The 21323-nt window shown below is 40.6% G+C and overlaps 1 protein-coding gene and 1 non-coding gene across 2 annotated transcripts in view; one reads left to right on the forward strand and one right to left on the reverse strand.

Annotated features, from left to right (window-relative positions):
- Pkd2 (polycystin 2, transient receptor potential cation channel) overlaps window positions 1-11287 on the reverse strand; it is a 50901-nt gene extending 39614 nt beyond the window's left edge. Inside the window, exons 1-2 of the mRNA XM_008830178.3 lie at window positions 10580-11287; window positions 2165-2278 (exon numbers count right to left, since the gene is read on the reverse strand). Coding sequence (XP_008828400.1) covers window positions 2165-2278; window positions 10580-11168 — 703 coding nt within the window. The 5' untranslated portion in view covers window positions 11169-11287. The remainder of the gene's footprint in view (window positions 1-2164; window positions 2279-10579) is intronic.
- LOC115069784 lies at window positions 5674-5802 on the forward strand. Its single transcript, XR_003849022.1, has one exon.
- Window positions 11288-21323: the final 10036 nt, after the last annotated feature.

Raw genomic sequence — 21323 nt, forward strand, 5'->3', positions numbered from 1 at the left:
ATAACGCTTGTGACATCAAGAGTCAGATAGCATCCAGGCCACGTTTGACTCACAGAGGAAGGCCTGACAAAGACAGTTTACATCTCCATGTCATGGCATCCTAATCCTCCTCGAATGCTTCATGTCTTGCCATCTGCCAACATTCTATCTACACCTCAGAGACACCCACACACACGTGAAGCTGGGGCTGAAGGAAAAGTGGAAAAGAAGGAATCTTATGAGGTGACTGTATTAGTAACTATGGGCTGTCCCTTATTCCAAGATACTCAGTTTTTTACTTTCTTCTAACATGCTAAACGACAGCCTAGCTTCACTAGCTGTGTGTCAACTTTGGCGATAAAATATAGACCATAACTCAAATTGGTGCATAAACTAAGGGAAACATAACCACTTGTGTAGCAAAGCGGTTCCTGGGTAATTCTATTTTCAGGAGGCTGAGTTCACTGTGGAGTGTGCAGGTATGTCAGAGGTCTATCCACATCTCTTTGGTCTGACCTTTTGAGGTTTATTTTAGTCAGCTTGACTTTCTTACGTTACTTTTTCAACAGTTGTTGAAATGGTTTCTCAGAACTGCATACCTTCATTTTTTTTATTTTTTTTTACAATTAAAGTTACAGTTTTAACAATATGCAAAATATTACAGTAATTCAGATTTTTTTGGCATAATGATTACAGATTTGATAAATACATTTTATATCTCATAATATCGGGGGGGGGGGTTGGATGGAAGGGGGAATGTGGCTTAGGGAGTCCCAGCGCGGAGAGCTGCGCTGTGGACTTACCCCAAGAGGCCTGAGGATAGTCAACTTAGAAATCTTTTTATTTTTAATAAATCTAATGATTTTTTAAATGTCTTCAAGGAAGCTTTAGACAATTAAATTCAACATGATGAGTCATAACATAGTAGGAACAGCATTCTTAGACTATTGATTAAATTCTGATTCTCTCCACGGGCATAAAAGAGGACTCTTTCCGATGAGATTGCTATACAACTTAGAAATCTTTTTATTTTTAATAAATCTAATGATTTTTTAAATGTCTTCAAGGAAGCTTTAGACAATTAAATTCAACATGATGAGTCATAACATAGTAGGAACAGCATTCTTAGACTATTGATTAAATTCTGATTCTCTCCACGGGCATAAAAGAGGACTCTTTCCGATGAGATTGCTATTTGTTAAGTATTTCTAAGTATATACCAAAGAATGAAATTTCTTCTTAGAGAAGCTTGGGAAAAAAGGCCTGGGGAATATAAATCTGCTTCCTTAAAGAAAACAACAAAAATCCATGCTTCAGGGCCAGTGAGATGGCTCAGTGGGTAAAGGTGCTTGCTATGCAAGCCTGACAACCTGAGTTCAATCCCCAGAAACCACATAAAAGTAGAAGGAAAGAAAATAATAATAATAAATAAAAATAAACTTTTAAAATTAAAACAAATTTTAAATCATACTTCAGCATGCCTGGACTTGAGATAAATCATTCACCTGCAACTTTTCTGGACTTGAAGGCAAAGTGTTTCTGAGGCTGTTTCCTGGTTCAGGCTTCCTTTCCCTCCCTCACCAGAGGGCGTATAAACACACCAAAGGAAGTGAGGAGGAACACAGACTCAGGTCTGCATAGATTTTCTGTAAAGTCCAGTAATTATCAAAGATTTGGAAGAAATACATTTGAATAAAGCATTGATACAATTTGTCCAAATCCAAAAGAGGAGGGACTTTTGCACACACATGCCAATAATAGCAGTGTTAGGTAGCATTGCTCCTGAGAGTTAAACATGGACACTGATTCTACCAAAAACACTTTTTACGCTGACTTTGTGTTCCCTGATCTCATAATATTTATTGCTCTGAAATCTAATGTCAAAACACTTTCACTTGGGTTCTCTGTACATGGCACATTTGCTAGGGCCTCTCACAGTGAAAACAGTCACAACTGACAATGAGGCAGCCAGATAATGTTGATTTTAAATTAACATTTACCAGAGGTCAGAAGGTAACTTTATCAAATTCTAAACTGAAAATGAAAACAACACCGGAAAAAACTACTGCCGTGACCCTCTGGTGTGCACCACTGGACCATCCGGTACATACCACTTCCTTAATTATGATTTTGACAGGCTGAACATTTTTAAAATTTCCATTAGTGAAGGAAAGAGTCTACTCACAGATGCACAAGACTATGAGAAAAAGCAGGTATGTGACCAGTTCCCGTAAAACACTCTTAAGGTATTTCTCTCGGTTAGTGCTGCTCTCCTCCATGAGTCTCGTTCCCCAGAGACCTTTAAAATAAGAAAAAAAAAAATCTTAAGAAATTTCATGAATGGCACAAAGAAAAAAAAACCCATGAAATAAACAATATAACCAGTTCTCATGTATAAATATGAATATTTATATACAAATGAAAAAATGTATGCAGAGTATAACTGAGAAACTGATTTAGCAGGACAACCCTTAATTTCAGTACACATCAGGTTCCACCCTCCCCAAGTACAAAATCCACAGCAATGATGCAATCACTTTCCTAACTTTCAGGACCATTAGCAAATATGTTTAAAATTTTAGAAGGACAGGAAATGAAGGCAAGAGTCTATTTTAGGAGAAAGGGACCTTTTTGCATTCTAAAAGGGGAAAAATGGCTGTAACTACAAATAGGAAAAGTGACTGTCGTGTAGCAACCACTTCCCACGTTTATGAGCTGGCAGGCTAAGAGTAACATAAGGTGCACACTGCACAGATGGCTAAGATCCACATGCCCAAAAAGAAGACTTGTTTTTACTCCTCTAGAAACTTCTTCCTATTTAAGCAGGTGGGTGTGACTACGCTGCTACATCATGGGTGCACACTGAAAAGTCCTGGTTATTGCAACTTTTAAATTTGGAAACCTCTGTAAAGCTCTTTGCACAGTGGCAGAGAAGCTGCTCTGAGCTCATCTTTGTCCTATAAGAAACATAATCACGACTGTCTGCACTAGCCTGTTTACGCTTCACAGATTTTTAAAGTGCCAATGAATATGGTTTTTAAATTAAACAGCTCATCCTGCTTCTCTGTCTCTCTTTGGGGAAAAAGTAAGATCAGCAACCACACTCTGTATTTCAGCAGATGGAAAAAGTGTTGGGCTGGTGATGTGAAGATGACATAAGCCTCTACAGGCTTGCTGGAGAGTTACCACAGTTTTGGATTCAGTCAGCAGACAGACGTGGTGGCCGTCCAAACCCCTGTTAATGAACAGTGTGGTCAAGTCACATTGCTGGCTCCCTGGAAGAACCTTAGTATCTTCCAAAAACAGACTAATTTCTCAATCCTTTCAGTCAGACTGGGTTGGCTGTTAACAAACACCAGCCACCAACCTGGCTCCACATGATGTCTCTCACTCTTTTCTACAAACCTTACTTCCTTTAATAACCGAAACTCAGAACATACTTAAGTCATTAACCACCACATAGAAAAGGGAAAAAGTAGTATTAATTCTTTCATTTTGAAGAATAAATGATTTCATTATCAGTGTTTATATAATTTTTAGGTTTTACAAAAATATAATAGTTCTACCATTCAATTCGACTGTTCGATTTCCTTTTCTTCCTTTGTTCCAAATTTCCTTAAAATACCAGTGTCGGAATTCAAAGAGACTGTGTTACACATCATCGATTTCACCACTCTAAAAGGAGAGCATAACTTATGACCAGGTTTGCTGCTGCCAAGATCTGGTAGTTGTCAGGGAATGACTCACTCAGAAGAAATGCAGCAAGCATAATGTTTGCTCATTGAAACTCAATCATATTAGAAAATTATTACAAATTTAGATGACATGGAAAATTACAAGTCAGGATAATACAGCAGCAGCCAAGGATTAGGCTCAGTAGCCTTGGATGAAACCACAAATATCTTTGGGTAGATTTCTTTTGGGGGGCAGGCCTAAAATATACATATAGAGACTATTAGTTTCTTTTCCATCAAGAAAGACTTCTGTGTGTCCTATTTGTTAGTGATTTTATTCTTCCAATGATTAGTGGATAACCATGGACTAGGGAATAGACACAATTTCATACAAATGGCATTCTTTGACCTTTAAATAGAAAAAAAAAAGAAACAAAAACTTATGTCAGATTTTTTTCAAGATAAACTTACAATGGACTATGACTATTTAATTCTAGCCTTTGAATGAGACATTTCAAATGAAAAGAAACACTCCTCCTTGTCCTATTTGTATATACTATTATGTATTTACTTTTTCTGAATTACCCTACCTACCTCCTTAAATATTCACAGGCTTTAAAAATGTCATTCCATTTTCCCACTGGCTGTGTATTAAGTCTATTTTAGGAGACAGGGACCTCTTGCATTCTGAAAGGGGAAAAATGGCTGTAACCACAAATAGGAAAAATGACTGTCCTGTATCAACCACTTCCCAGGTTTATGAGCTGGCAGGCTAAGAGTAACATGAGGTGCACACTGCACAGATGGCTAAAATCCACATGCCCAAAAAGACTTGTTTGTATTCCTCTAGAAACTTCTTCCTGTTCAAGCAAATGGAATCAAAACAGAAACTTGGACTTCATCTCAAAGTAGGCCCTCTCCTTACCCTTCAATTCTTTGTCTTTGTCTTACTACGTAGCTCAGGCTGGCCTTGAACTTGCAATGATTCCTCTCCCTCTGCCTCCTGAGTGCCCAGGATACAGGCATGTAGCACCACTCTGAGCCTGATTCTGTAACTCTGCCTCTTCCATCCTAGCCCATATGCCTAGCTGAGGTCCTGTTCACCCTTTGTCTTGCTCAGTCCTCTCCTGTCTATCCCCTCACTCTGTGCTCTACAGTCTTCAGCCTGACTGATATATTTAGCCTTGTCTGAAGCTTCTGTAGCTCTAAATGCCTCCAGGAAAATATGCCAATTCCCTAATGTGGGATTTGGGTTTGCTTGGGTCTTATTCCTGCTATTTTTCGCTGCCTGAATCCCACCCTGTCTTTAAAATGCTCATGTTTGACTTTGTCTGGAATCCTTCACTGACTTCCTCAGGAAGAACTGGCATTAACTCTTCCTTGAGTTCCTCCAAAACCCAAGACCTGGTACTGTAATTACTTACTTTCATCTGTGTCCCCTACTAAACTCTGAAGGCTACATGAATTCTGTTATCGTAACTTTATCAAACCTAACAAACTCTAAAGGGTAGAGATGCTCTCTTTCAAGAATCTCCACAGCAATGAAAAAAAAAAAAAAAATCTAGTTTGTTCAAAATTTTGGTGCACAGGAAAAGAAGTCACAGAATGAAGTTGGGATTGATCAAACCACCTTCTATGCATGTATGAAATTCTCAATAATTTTAAAAAATTAAGGGAAAGTCTCTTTTTATGTTCATGTGTGGGTGTGTGCATACATGTGGAGGCCAGAGGACAACCTCAGTGTCGCTGCTCAGGTACTGTCCACCTTTGTTTTTGACACAGGGTCTCTCACTGGTCTAGAACTTGCCAAGTAGTCTAGGCTAACTGGCCAGATCCACCTCTTTTGGCTTCCTCAGTGATGGGATTACAAGCACATGCCACCACACCTGGCTTTTTAAATATGGGTTCTAGGGATTAAACTCAGGTCCTTGTTCAATTGAACTATCTGCCCAGCCCAAGGGAAAGTTTCAGTAGCCGTGTGTGAAGGGCAAACAAAAAAATGAGGAAAAAAAAGGCAAAGGACCCCTTTCTCATTGGATTGTGTGGGGTATTTTTCTTTTGCGCTTGGGCTGGAAGCCATGATCAGCCCTTGAGGATCCTGGTTAATGCTGCTGTGACCTGGGGAGCCTGTTTCCTGCCTCAGACATCTTTGGAGGCTGGGAGTCTTCTGACTACAGTCTGAGCCAAATTAGATTACAGCCTTCAGTGACAGTACTAGGTACGACCAAGTACCACCTAGTACATGGCTACTCTTGGGTACCACCAGGCTCTGGAGAATTAGAACTGGCCTATGTGGTTCCCACATGCATTACATAACATATCCCCATCCTCCATGAGATTATGGACCATAATGACATCTGTTAGTAAAAGGAGATTGACAGTCCTCTATCTCTTATAAACCATGACTATGGTTCCCATGGAGGTTACCGGGAAAGGAATGTCTAGAGTAGAAACTGTTGTAGAAGGGAAAAGTGAACACTCAAGAGAATGGGCATCTGAGTCTGGCCGTCTGGGAGGGCTTGGCCATCAGCTCACAGCTGTAGCTCTGAGCAGGGTTCTGCATAGGATTGCCTGGGAAGGTAGCGAGGAAGACCTGGGAGTGGATGCTGGAGGAAGAGTACCACAGGTGCCAGGGTGAGGGGGTGATAGGGACGCCACACTCAATAGACGGGCTGCAAGCACCAAGTCTGGTTTCAGGGAAGTCAGCTCCTGGCCAGGACTTGCCTTTGGAGAGTTTTCTATATTGACATGCTTACTTTGTTGACTGTGGTGTTATTACATCTGCCATCCTAGCACCTACCCCTGGAGGAATGAGGCAGGAGGATGGAAAGTTTCAAGGCAGCTTGCATTGTGAGATCCTGTCTCAAAGAACCAAGATGAAAACAACAAAAACATGTCCATCAACTAAGGAAAGATAAAGAAGATATAGTGTATACTTACAATAGACTACAATCCAGTCATCTAAAGGAATGTAGTTTCGGTGCATGCTGTTGCACAGAGGAAGCTTGAGAGCATGCTAAGAGAAATAAGCCAGACACAAAGGGCCAAATACTGACCTCACTTATGCAGTGGGTTTATTTGGGATGATGAAAAAGTTCTAAAAATAACTGAGTTAAGTAAAGCCACACTGTTATATATGTATTTAATACCATTATTATATAGTTACAGTAGTTAAAACAGCAAATTTCATTACATATACTTTAGTGCAATTTTAAAAAATAAGACAGTAGACTCCCCAAATCTAGATAAATGAGAAATTTGGATACACAGACCATGCTGATATGATTAATCATGAATGGCCAGGTGAATCAATATTTATAAAGTAGGAGAATATTAAAATTGGCTGGCCAAGTTAGGCCTGGGCACTACAGGTATTTGGCATGGTAGGCTAAAACAGCATTGGACTCTGATGCTTGTATTAAGCCCTGATCCCAACATTGAATACTTGTTACCCTGGGCAAGTCATTTAAGTTTCCTCACCAGTAAGATGGTGGTGGTAATAGATCTTACCTTGCAGGGGACAGCTTAAGGAAAAAATAAAATTATGTTCAAAGTAAAGGCTTCAACAGTGCTGGACACAGTGAGCAATGCAGTCTTATTTAATCCTTAGGGCAAGGTTTCTCTCTACACTCCTGATTTTTTGGGTTGGAAAATGTACTGTAGTGGAAGAGGCTGTCCTGTACACGATAAGATATTAGTAGCATCCTTGCCTTACACCCAGTATATGCCAGGGGCATCGTTCCTCCCACCTGGGGATTGTGAAAACCTAAAATGTGTTCAGACATGGATGAATATTCCATAAGAGGCAAAACGTCCCCTACTTCTAATTGAAAACTTTCTCTTAGGATAATGCTGTGCTGGTGGTGATGAAGTAAGACCGAGTTCTCAAGCTTCAAAGCAGGACAAATGAATCAATCACTGCACTACTGTGTGGTACCATCGACTATTGAAAAGCTCATACTGGTCACAAGCCTCAGTAACCTTTCCAATAACTGAGTATGTGCCTCTGTAGACATCAAAAAGGAAGGTAGGAGAAATGCAAGTTAAATATGGTGAGACAAAATGATGATGACCACTTATCAAACAGCACATTTCAGTGAAAAGGTCTGATTATCTCAGGAAAAATAAGAGCAAACTGATTACTTCATTTCAGCCTTAATAATATGTGACAGAGATTGCTCTGCCAACAAAAATCCATTTCCCCTTTCTGGACATGGGGATATACTGTATTTTGGTCATATGATTAAGGATTTGCCAATGAAGCATGAATACGTGATGGGGTCATTTCTAAGATAATGCCTGGGGCACATCAAATCAGTCAGCTATCCTTTGCTTCCTCTGGTCCAGGTTTTCTGTACCTCTTCACTGACAACCTGTTCATATCACACCTGCCTGGCTGGTGGCTCCCTGCTGCAGTGTATACCTCAGACAGCCAGCTATCCAGGACACCACGCTACAGACTCCTATTCCCTGTCAGCATGCTCTGTTCTAGCTCAGAAGCCTTCAACTGCTTCTTAATTTCTCCACTAGATGTAATGAACAGGCCTCAGTTCTTTCCTGACTATCCTACTGCTGCTCAGAAGAGAAGTCTGTCTACTGTCGGATGACCAGGACACACCATTTCCTGTCCATCTGCTATTCATGCCATGAAACAACAGCCAGAGTAAGCTGGAGTTGGAAAGGACCTTGGAGATTAAGCTCAACTCTTTCATTTTATAAATGAGGAGCTGAGGCCTGGAAAGTCTGGTGAGTTATATCAAGTCACAGAGGTGGGAAAACTCCATGGAAGTTCCTGACCACTCCACATTTCAGTAATCTCCCTTCAGAAATCCCTGCTCTCTTTGAACATTGCAAAAATTACTCCTTTGTTCTGATCCTAGGGTACAGTCTACATTAGTACATGCCAGATTTCCGTTGCTGGTGTCCCAAGAAAGGAAAAAAAAAATTATAACTCATTCACCATTAATTACTTTATATTTCTAGGTTCTGTCCAAAATAGTGACATGCTACTGTTTTCTTTTATAGTTGATAGTAGAATGCTATTTTCATATCACGTGCTAAATGTTTCATAAATGTTGCTTATTTAATGAGCAACATGAATGGCAAATATATTTCTTCATAACAGAAAGCAGTAAAATGAAACTTTAAAAAGTCTCTATAATTAAAGTTTCCCAAATCTGCTCTCCCACGAATTATACCTTTGATTTGGATACCATCACTTTTAAACAAAAATCTACAAAGGCTATTGTTAAGGAAACAGATAAAGAGATGCAGAGAGCCTGAGAAGACTTAATGTTTCTGGACTTTCTCTGCTGCCCCATTCTCCCAGAACCTCCACAAAGCTCTACAGATAGTCTTATTTATTTCCATAAAATAAACTTGCATGTACCCCAGTATAAAAGTACACATTTCATGGCATCCTACTATTGAGTTTAGTCAAACAAGATTAAGTGCCTTATCAAATGCTCACGGTGATTTAAAAATCATGTGACTTTCCATGATTTACAGCTTATAGGAAACTTGTCGCTCACTTTTTTTAAAGGCACATCTTATGTAATTTAAAATAATGTAGGCTTTGTTTTAATATGGTTTTGGACATTAAGAAAGCATTAGTGTTTTACTAATCTCTTCGAAGACTCAGGTTACCTCGACAGAGTTTTTTTTTACAATGTCCTGAATCAAACTAGACAGTATAAGGACGCAAGAAAAGTAGCATCAAAGTGGACTTTTATCATTTATAATATTTGTGTAACACTCGTAACACAGCAAGGATTTTCTGTAACCTGTATCACATGTCTCCTTATTTAATTTTTCCAAAAAATCAAGGACTACACGAATATTCCTTTCCTAAAAGATGCAACATTTAAGGATCTGAACCATTAAATAGTTAGCTCAAGATCAAATAGCAGAATGTAAGCCTGACATGCTTAATCACCTGCTACATCTGGATTGGTTTTGTGCAGGACTGTAAACTGTGAGAAAGGGAAGGCACAGAGAATTTCAAAAGAATGGGGAATGGAAAAATCTTAAAAGTGGAGATGAAAATAATTTGATGGGTAAGAGTCAACGAAACTTTCCCAAGGATGTCTCAGGTGACAAAACTCTGTGAAAACAGGGTATCATTTACTATTGGAAAATCTGTGTCCTCTCCTGCCTTTTGGAGTTGCATGCACCGAACTGACACATTAACCAAATGTACCTGGAACAGCAATAGTTGGAATGACAGAGAACATTATTTTAAAACATACTTCCAATCTTTACCAAAACAAAACCCCCCAAAATACAGAAATAACCTTTCCTTTGCAATCCTTTAAAAAAATGTGTCTAGAATTAGAAATGGTCCAAAATCTTCATAAACATTACTATATTCTATTCAGGTCCACAGCTCCTCCCACAACCAACCGTACACAAAATCACCAAAACACCAACCACAATCTAACGGCAACCACTCGAAACTTGGATCACTGTAATTACCTTTTCTAGAGATGGTTAATGGGGCATAGAGCATCGAGGCCAGATGAAAAGCAAGGAGCTACTACAAACTTTTCTTTCTCTTTCTGTGATTTAGGAAACATGCAGTGTACTAGAGAATCAATTGTGATAGGGAATATTCACTTTTCTTCATCCACAAGCCCCGGATATGCCCTAAAACGGTTCTCTCTTATCTTCAAAAGTAGAAAAGAAAGTGCTAATATATCCTAAAGAGGGAGGCACCCAACAAATTCGCACCAAAAAGGGCGCAGTAGAATTCCATGTTGGGTACCGGAAATAGATCAGAATTAGTGGAAGTGGGGAAGCTCCGAAGGAAGGCGGGGACGCGGAGGGGATGCGCGGTGGGGCGCAAGGCAGCGGGCTACGCTGCGGGTGAGGGTTCGGGCTGCCCAGGCAGGAGTTCGAACACCGACTGCGGAGGGTCCAGCTCTTACCTCGCAGCCCGCGAACCAGCCTCTCGGCCCAGGCCACTCGGGGATGCTGCCCGTCCAGCGGGAGGCGGCGATGCAGCGGGTCCCCGCCGCCGGCCGGGCTGGGACCCGGCGGGCCCTGGTCCTCTCGCCGGCGCCGCCTCCCGCTCGGGTGGCCCGCGCCGTGGTAGCTCCCCAGCCCCCGGCCGCGGGCGCCCGCGGCGCTCACAGCCGAGGAGGAGGCCGACCTCCGGCTGCCCGGGCGCCACTCTACGTCCATCTCCACCACCATTCCTCCTTCTTCCCCTTCCACCTCCTCTTCGTCGTCGTCCTCCTCCGCCTCAAAGCCCGGGTTATCGCGGCTCCACGCCTGGCGGGAGCAAGACGAGAGCGGAGGCGAGGGGGAGGCCGAAGCCCCGGCCGGGGGATCCCGCGAGGTGGCCTGCCGGATGCGCTCCATCTCGATCTCCAGGCCCCGCTGCTCGCGGAGACCGCCCCGGACTGCCAGGCCGGCGCCTCCCGCCAGCAGCCGGCCCGGGCCCGGGGCTCGCGGCGCTGGCGAGCGCCTGGCGTCCCCGGGCTGCTGCGGCTGCACGCGGCTGGAGTTCACCATCGCGGTCACTGGCGCCCGGAGCGTCCCAGAGCGGCGCAGCCCCCCACGCTGCCGGCTGTAGGAGCCATGTTCCTTCGTTCCCCGGGTCCACCGCCCGCCCAGCGCGCCCGCCCCCTCGGCCCGCCTCCCCTCGCCTCGCCTCGCCCAGCGCCCAGGCCCGCGTTCCAAGGGCAGCCGGAGCCGAGGCGGGCGCCCACATTCCTTTCGGGTGCAAGGCTCGCCAAAACAGGGCGTGGTAGGCCCGCCAGCTCCTCTGGGAATGGAACCTGGGGATGTCGCTGCCTGACCTCCAGACAGCGGTTGGGCCCTGGTTGCCACTCTGCCTCCATTTACCAAAGCGCAGAAAGAGAAAGAAAGGCTGAGACACTCTCGTGGGATGGTGCAAAGTGGTAAAATCCAGCCAGAACTGAAGTTTCCAGGATGATCAAAGAAGCCTTCTTTTCATTTTAAAACCAGGAACTAAATGGGCATGGTGGCACGTGCCTTCAGTCAGAGTACTTAGAAGGCAGAAGCAGGCAGATCTCTGTGATACCAAAGCTAGCCTGGTCTACATAGCGGGTTCCAGGCTCAGTCTCAAAACAAACAAAAAACAAACAACAGGAAGAACAAAACCCCAGGAACAAAGCACTAGGGCCGCCTTGCGTTGCATTTGGCATCTTTCCACACCATGATTCTGCTGTTTATTGGGTGGTTTCTTCAGCCTCCTTTCTCCAAACACCTTGAAGATTCCAAGGACTGGGCTTCGGGACTCTGGGGTCGCTGATCCTTCCACCGTTATCATATTTCTGCTCCTGCCCAGCGGTGGTTTATGTTTAATGAATCCTGCTGCAGTTTTACATCTAGAACTTCATTTCCCCCAGGCTGGCCTACTCCAAACTCAATTTTCTACCTTTCCCCCACCTCTTTTAAACCTCGTATTTCAGGTTGAGATTTGTGCCTCTCTGCCCACCTCACTTCCCAGGCTATTAGAATATTCTCTCTGCCTGCCCTTCAACTCCTGTACTTCCCCATGCTTCCACCCGCAATGGTAATCTTTGCTTTTTATTCCCACTAACTTCATTGTCAGTCTACACTGGAACAAGTGATTTTGTCAGTTCTACCTGTGTTCTCCCATCCCACTTCTAACCAGGCCCCATCCTACTTGGCTTCAGAGATAAGACCAAGTTGGAAGCCTTCAAGCTTTGTATGGCCCTTCTGTTTTCCATGTCCCAGCTGCTCCCAAGTTAGAGGACCAGAGTTATTGTTGATGCTTAGAGAAGTCTATGGAATTCCAGCTTAAAAGAGAACATTTAATTGCTACAGTTTAGTAAATGTGAATGATTTGATCCTGCATTAGTTTGGTAGGCCTGACATAACATGATATATCAGGTAGGTTCAACAATAGAAATATGTTTTCTCAAAAGAAGGTGGTTGGTCTCTTCTGAGGCCTCCTTGACTTGCACATGGTTCATTTGTCTGTGTCTCCCCTCAGAACTTTGTTCTTCTTATAAAGACACCAATCATAGTGGTTTAGAGACTACCCTAATGATCTAAGTGTAATTGCCTTTAGAAAGACCTATCACCAAGTATAAACATATTCTAAGATTCTAGGGTTTAGGACTTCAACATGAGAATTTTGCGGAGGACACAATTCAGCTATAATGGCTCCTAAGCCACGACTCTAGCATGGTCTCCCTACCACACATCTATCTGTGCAGCATTATTTGTTGATCCCATGTATATTTCCTGTTCAGCAAATTAGGAGCTGTGAAAAATCAAGCAGAGTGTGATAAAGACCTCGGCCTCAAGAAAAGACAGATCAAACAAAGAAAAATGAAAATTTTCCCTTGAGTAGAGGTTAGGATACCTGTCTTAGAAGAGGTCTCCAAATGCAGTACTCTGAGCAACGCTACCCACACTGCTCTGACAAAAAACATTCTTGGCAGGCATCTAGTCAGAGGAAAGCCAGGTATGAAAAGAAAGCATGGAATCTGAACTGGAAAATATTTATACTGTAATGATTTTAAACTATGACCTAAAGAAGAAAGGTAGCATCCTTTGGATTCTTAAAAATATAAATCTCAGGTCCCCTACTTCAATCTTAAAAATTCAGAAATTCTAGGACTTCTTCACTGAAATTATGAATTGTTTTAGAGGATTCCGGGCACCTTAAGTTTGTAAAGCAGCAGTTTGTTTTGGATGGGAGAGCTCTCATAAACATTCCCATAGTCCTGCGCTTCTTTATCACCAGTGATGACATCATCTAAAATCTCACACCTACAAGAAACCAGTGGTGCTTGAGTCTGGCTATGTCTTCTTTACAGTAATTTACTGCCAGGACCTTCGAGGCAGACTACATGACCTAGGGCAAGTTATTTCACTTGTGCTTGTGAAAATGGAAATTAAGACAATGCCCACCTTACAGTGCTGTGGAAAAAAATAAAATAAAATAAAATAAGGCTAAGTCATGCATAGCTGAGGAAGGGGAGGTAGAAAGATTCTAAGAGCCAGAGGCAGTGGATGGCTACAATGAGATAGTGTTTTCCAGGTACAAATGTCAGCTGCACATATGAACTCTCAGCACTTATGACAGCATGCACAAGACCTGTGAAAACTCAACTGGACAAAATCTCAGCACAGAGAAGGGAGGTGGGCACAAAGCCCCAGTCCTAGCTGAGGAAGTTTTGGCAATTGATAACTGTTGGGAGACAAAGAATCAGTTTTCTTTAAGGGTTTGACCCCTGGTAAGGTTGACCAGCTCCAGTGGATGGACCAATTTGGGCAATACAAACTGAACTCAATGAGATAGAGAGATGACAGATGATAGATAGATGATAGATAGATGATAGATAGATAGATAGATGATAGATAGATGATAGATGATAGATAGATAATAGATGATAGAGAATGACAGATGATAGATAGATAGATAGATAAATAGATAGATAAGATAGATAGATAGATAGATAATAGATGATAGGTGATAGATGATAGATAGATGATAGTTAATAGATAGATGATAGAATATAAAGTTGAATGGGTTGGGAAGTGGGGTTGTATAGTAGTCACTTTTCTTTTGCTGTGATAAAACACCATGACCAGAAGCAACTTAAAGAAGAGTTTATTTTGGCTTATGGTTTCAGAAGGAGAGTCCATAATGGCAGGGGAGGCATGGCAACAGGTGACCAGAGCAGGAAGCTAAGAGATCACACCTTCAACCACAAACACAAAGCAGAGAAAGGGAACTGGAAGTGGGGTGAGGCAATAAGCTCTCAAAGCCTACCCCCAGTGACTTGCTTCCTCCAGCGTGGCCTTACTCTAAGACCCCAAACAGTGCCTCCAACTAGGGACCAAGTGTTCATGTACCTGAGCCTATGGGGAACATTTCTCATTCAAAGAACCACAGGGCAGATCTGGGAAGAGATGGAAGAGGGGTGTTAATATGATCAAAATATATTGTATGAAATTCTCAAAGAATTAATACAAATATTATTTGCATTTAAAAAAAAAAAAAAACCTTTTTTACGTATAGTGAAGTTAACCTTAAACTCACAATCTTCCTCCTTTAGCCCTTTGAATGCCAGAATTATGGACACCCAAGACCATGCTGATCTCTCTTTTTAAAGTATTTTATTATTTTTATTTTACATATATAAGCATATTGCCTTCATGTGTGTAAGTGCACCTATGTCATGCAATGCCTGCAGGGGCCAGAAGAAGGTGTCATATCCCCTGGAACTGGAGTTTCAGTAGGTTGTTAGCTGCCATGTGTGTGCTGGGAACCAAACCTTGGTCCCCTGCAAGAGCAGCCAGTGCTCTTAAACACTGAGCCATCTCTCCAGCCCTGATCTCTTTTTTTTAGTTTCAAAAGAATATAAGTGAATTCTCATAAGTTATAATCAAAACATCTGAATCATAAATCAAAGATTTTGAGCATAAAAAAATTAGATGAATTAAAACAAGTTTCTTAGACCATCTGTTCAGGCTCTTATAAGAAATACAACAGGTGGTTATAAGCAACATTTATTTCTCCCTCTCTAGAAACTGTGAATTTCAGGACCATGGTGCCAGCAGATGTGTCTGTTGAAGGTCTACTTTCTCTGATTTTGATGACATCTTCTAGCTGTCTCTTCATGTGGTAAAAGGAACAAAAGAGCTCTATAGGATTTGGTTCTGAAATGTCCTTCAGAGGTTTAAAGGCTCAGTCACTAGCCTGTGATCCTGTTGAAGAGTGGTCTTTGTGAGACAGGAGCCTAGTAAAAGTTTGATTAGCAGGGGCATACTTTCTCTTGAAGGGAATATTGGGGTCCAGGGGTCCAGGTCTTTCCTCCCTGTCTTCCCTTCCTCTCCTCTTCTGCCCACCTTCCAGTCACCATGAGCAACATTGCCCCCCACCCCCCACCCCCCATCCCCTGGTGTAACTTCCAATGATGTTCTCACAGATCTTTCAGGAACAGAGCCAAGAGACTACGGTTTGAATCTTATGTAACTATGAGCCAAAACAATCTTTTCATTCTTTTGACTTGTTTTAACTCAGGTATTCTGTTGCAGCGATGGAAAATTAACCAACAAAGCTCTCTTTGGCCTTTTAAAAAATGTGTATGTTTTGCTTGCATGTATGGAATGCACTCACATATGTTTAATTCTCATGGAGACCAGAAGAGGACTTTGGATCCCCTGGAACTGGAGTAATGGATAGTTGTTAGCCACCAGGTGGGTACTGAGAACTGAACACAGGTCCTTTGCAAGAGCTCCCAGTGCTCTTAACCACTGAGCCATCTCTCTAACCCATTTTTGGCCTTTTAAATAAGCACACTAATCACTTCCATGAGAACTGCATCCCTATGACCTAATCCCCTACCAAAGGCTCTACTTCCTCATACCATCACTGAGGTAGGCTTTCAATGCATGGATTTTGGGAGCATAAACATTCAGATTATAACATATTGGAACACTGCCTTGTACATGGTAAATTCCAAGTAGTGTTAAAGCTGTACTAATTCATAGGCCGTAATGATAATAATTATTTTGCTCTACTATAATTACTTAGTCATCTTTTGCTCTACTATAATTACTTTAGTCACCTTTTCCCCAGCTAGACTATATGCTTACTGAGGCCAGGGACTCTAACACAAACACAGGATTCTATAGCAAATAATTATTGAACATCCAGTGTGCATGAGATACAACACTAGGAGCAAGAGATCAGTCAATGAAATTGGACAAATCTAGTCTTCATGGATGTGGGCTTTGGTTGCACAGGCATTTATTGAGAAAATGATGAATCCTAAGAATCTTCAGTCACAGAGCTAGACCTTTGACTAAAACTGTGGTCTCCTGACTCTTAAGAAGAAGGTTTTGTTTTGCCTTTTTAGATTTTTTTTCTCCAGCAATGTTTTCATTTCCAATAACCTAAATTTTTGTAAGATTGAAATGAGCACAAATTACTGCTGAGTATCCATTTCTTATTAGTACTCGATATTTCTTGATAGCAAGTGTGAAGTCCATTGATTTAAGGAGAGTGCCCCAGAATTAAAAAAACAGCCTTATAAAGGAGGAATAAAATGACTCAATTAATCCAATTAATTTATATTTACCTCTAACATTAAATTCTGTGCTTTCACTTACATAATAAAAAACATTGTTTTAGTTAAGATGAACAAAACAAAATACTATTTAGTCAGATCTTTCAGAGAGTTATATTCTCATCTAAGAGACATTAACCTGGATGCTAAATAACAGCAAAAGGGAGAATACTAGTTAATATCAAGTTAAAAGTGAAGGTTTCCAACACAGGAGGAGATTCAGAAGAGAGAATCTCCAGGCTGAGTGGACAGGAAAAGCATGAGGGCCATATCACAGAAGGCCTCAGATGCCAGCCATGAAGTAAAGATGTTATTTTGTAGTTATTAATGATAGTAATAGATCTGTTTTTCTTACAGTGTCAATTATGTAAAACAAATCTGAAATATTCTTCCTAAGACTATATCCTCCCTTTTAAAATAATTCAGATTGGTTGAAAATGTGTGTAGACACATAATTGAGAGTTAGATATGTCTGCCCATAATTTTATTTGCAAATGATGACAAAAATGCTGTTTTAAGAAAATCAGCAATTTTGTGTCATAACTTAAACAGTATTTGGTCCCTTGCATCCTGAATCTTACCTTTCAGGAGTTTTAGTGTTAATTTAGTCTTAGCTTCATAAACTCAGTATCCCTCATCCAATATGTTTCCTGCTCCAATGTCTATTCATTCTTTCTGGTGTGCTAATGTCCCCTTTTGTGATTTTATTTTAAGGTGTTTGTCCTCTGCTTTTGTTCAAGCAAGTCCTGAAGCTGCCAGTTTCTCTCCCATGGAATTACGTTCCTTTATAATCATTTAAAAACCCTACTTCTTATAGGTTTTCCCTATAAGAAGGTCCACAAAGCTGTATTTTTCTTCATCTGACTACCATAATGCTATTGTCATAGATTTTGATGCTCCATAGAGTATGGGATAGTGTGCGGGATGGGAAGCATAGCATGGATGCTGTTAGGTTTCATCTCATCTTTGTGGCAGGCTTCATTGGAGGCACACTGAAGAAACCCCATGCTTAGGGGTAACAAGATAGACATTGAAGAAACTTTTTAAAATGTCAATCTTAAGAAGAGTCCAGTCAAGTTTAGCGCACAGAAATGTCCATAACACCAATGCCTCTGTCAGAATTGCCTGTTGCCTGTTTCTCTTTAGTTTTCCAGTGAGAACTTCTAAGGCAGACACAAGCTGAAGCTCGTGTTGGTCTAGCTGTCTCCACCTTCAAAAGGAAATCCAAAAAGAGTTCTTGGCATCTGTTGTGTTGCTTAGCGATTCACCAAACAAACATGTTTCTCCCTCATTTTCCCCCAAGTACTTATTTATTTAAGAACATTGTGAAATAAATTTTTACCACTCAATATCTGAAATCATTAGAAGAAAATCTGGCATTGGGGATTTATAAGAAGAAATGCTAATCATAGTAAAACTTTTACTTCATTTTATTTCTCATTTTACTTCTTTAATGAAGGAAGGGCTCAGATTTGTGGATTCTTCATGTCTAGTTTGGATTTGGGTTGATCTGCCTATGTCTCTCTGGGGGCTATCTTGGCATCATTATTAGCTGCACTGTGATGATAGTGGCCTAACCTCTCTAGCTTAGTTTCCCATTCTGATTAATGAGGTTAAATATCCATTTTCAGATCCCCTGTGGAATTTATGTTGAATGCTAATAAAAGAATATTAATAAATTTACCAAACTTTTAGTGAGTGTTCATGAGACATCAAATTCCATGTTGGATTCCAGGGAAGCAAAAGTAAGAGATGATTCCTTCTTTTAAGGGGATCAAATTGTGATCCTGGTAGCAGTTATAAATCCCTCTAATTCTCTCCTTTTACATAGCATAGAAACTTATGAATCTTACTGAACTCAGATACTTGATACTAACTTCTCCTAGAATCTTTCTTCGCCTCAATCCTGGTCTCCACTTACTTGCTGGTCTACCATGTAAATTTTTATCTCATTTGTACCCTCTATTACTCATCTTCATGAATATAGTACAAGCCCAGGGTAAGGGTAAGCAAGGGCCCCGGGCTCATTTCATTGCTGTTTATAGTCAGCAGTCAGCAGTCAGTAGTCAGCAGTCAGCAGTCAGTCTCTGTTAAGAGAGCAGAGCAAAAAGATGAGAAAGAGCATGTTCTGATGGCATCATTTGAGCCCCTGAGTCCGTACTAAATAAGTTATATCTATGCTGGATTATTTGGGTCAAGACATTTCCTCTTGGTTGCTATATTTAGGTTAGGATTTCTGGTATTTGCAAATGAAATTATAATAATTAGATTTGAATAGAAGTGGATCATACAGATGAGTAATAGTCATGTCAGTAACATGCATAAAAGGCTCTATGAGCATGTTTGGGCCCCTTGTTTGAGCTGAGTAGGTCAAATAAGGCACTGGGTGACTGGCTAGGGCTTTCACTAACATTTGAGAAGTTGAAGACTTCGCGGGATGTCAAACTACTTTTCAAACATTATCAAATTAAAACCAGAGTAAATAGCATCCCAAGAGCCTTCTAAAAGTACTTTTTTTTTTTTTACAAGAGTCTTTAATATTTATAACTGATAAAGTTCAATTTGCAGACGTTTTCTTTATTGGATTATGCTTTCAGTGTTTTATCTAAGAAACTTTAATTCATTTAAAACGTAAAATATTTTCTCTATATTTTCTTCTAGAATTTAAAAATTTTTGGTTATATAAGTAGGCATTCGATCTACTTTGAGATGTTTTGTGAGATTATTAATTAATTGATTTTTCTATTTAAATATCAAATTGTGTTAGTCCCATTAATTGAAAAAACTTTCTCTTTTGAATTGCATTTGTGTCATAACCAAAATTCAGTTGATCATATATATATGGTTAACTGAACACACATATATATGTAAGTCTATTTCTGGGTTTCTATATGTTCTGGTCTATTATTTTATGTTTTATGTTTTACTAAAATCATCCTGGCTTGGATACAACAGCTTTTCTCATGCTGTTCCTTACTGGTTTTATTAGATATTTTGAATTTGAAACTATTAATGGTTTAATGTTATTTAATGACTCTATGTTCACAATTCTTTCTTTAGAATGATCCATAAGAAGTTTATTAGCAAGTTTTAACAAGTCACTTTGGACTTCTGTTTGAATAATATTTAGAAATCATTTGCCAGTGCAAAATTTAATACCACTCATTGGTTTTAAAATTTTATTTGGGCTCATGGTTTCAAAGGGTTTTAGCCCCTTATGGTGGGGAAGGCAGAGAAGTTCAGGTCATGACAGAGGGATCATGTGGTGAAGGCGGTTCACATTATGGCATACCAGGAAACAGAGATGAGAAAGGAAATGGGTGAGGGTACCAGGACTTGCCTCTAGTGGCCTACTGTAACCATTTTGAAAGGAATGAAGAAACCCTAAGAGACACTTGTGCTGTTCCCTTTGGCTGTCAGAATATTGAAACAATAAACCCCAAGGAAGTAGAATTTCCCCCCATAATCTCATCCTGGGAGAAGGAAAAAGATGGAGTCCAAAGCCAGCCAGAAGGACAGCTTGAATCCTGGAAAGAGATTTCACACCACTGTCAAACCACCTTGCAGTAGAGACTGGAACAGACAGAGTGGTGATGGGAGAGACAATGCCTTGACAAGGACTGCTTAGTTATGCCTACCTTTTACCTTCTACTTAACCTAAGCCTCAGTGATAGGAGTCCAAAGATGGGCTTGGAACTTGTAGTGGGGAACATGAGTTATTGAATTTCTTTGTTCCTTTTCTCAATGTGACCACATTTGGATAAATCTTTTTCTGCTTTTCAGTGTTCATTTTGTGTGTGCTGTCATTGTTTGGATTTGATATCAACATAAATCTAGTCTCATAAAATAAGCTGGAAAGCATGTCCTCTTCTATTTTCTGGAAGCATTTATGCAAAATTTGTGTTGATTCTTATGGTTGGTAACATTTTCCAGTGAAACTGTCTGGCTCTGAAGTTTCTTTTTTCAGGAATTTTGAATTATAAATTCAATTTTCAAAATGGTTATTAGGCTATTCTAGCTATCAGTTTTATCTTGATTGAGTTTGGTAGTTAATAGTTTTGAGGAGTTGTTTGAGTTCTTCTAGATTGTTGAATTTACGGGCACAAAATTGCTTATAATTGTATTTATTTTCTAGGGGTGCTATAACAAAGTTCCACAAGCTGAGGAAAACTGCAGAAATATATTGTCTTATAGTTCTGGAAGCCAGAAGTCTAATGCCATGGTGTCAGAAAGGTCATGTTTCCATGTAGGGAAGAATCCTTTGCTTCTCTCTGGCTTCAGAACATTGTTATGTGGCATTCTCCTGTGTATCTCCGTCCTCACACAGCCTGCTTCTTTTAAGGACATTAGTCATACTGAATTAAGCACCCACTCTGTTTCACTATGACTTCATTTTAACTAAACTAATTGCATCTGCAGTGACTCTACTTCCAAATAAAGTCATACCTTGACATATTGGACATTAGGACTTCAACACACTTTTAATGGAATCTATTCATTTCATACTGGTACTCTCATTACCTTTAAGTAGGAGCAGGACCTGTGTGATAGCTCCTACTTATTTCCTGATAGTCAAGATTTCTGTCTTCTC

Source organism: Nannospalax galili, unplaced genomic scaffold, assembly GCF_000622305.1.
Source record: "Nannospalax galili isolate Female #2095 unplaced genomic scaffold, S.galili_v1.0 scaffold1791, whole genome shotgun sequence".
Taxonomy (NCBI): Eukaryota; Metazoa; Chordata; class Mammalia; order Rodentia; family Spalacidae; genus Nannospalax; species Nannospalax galili.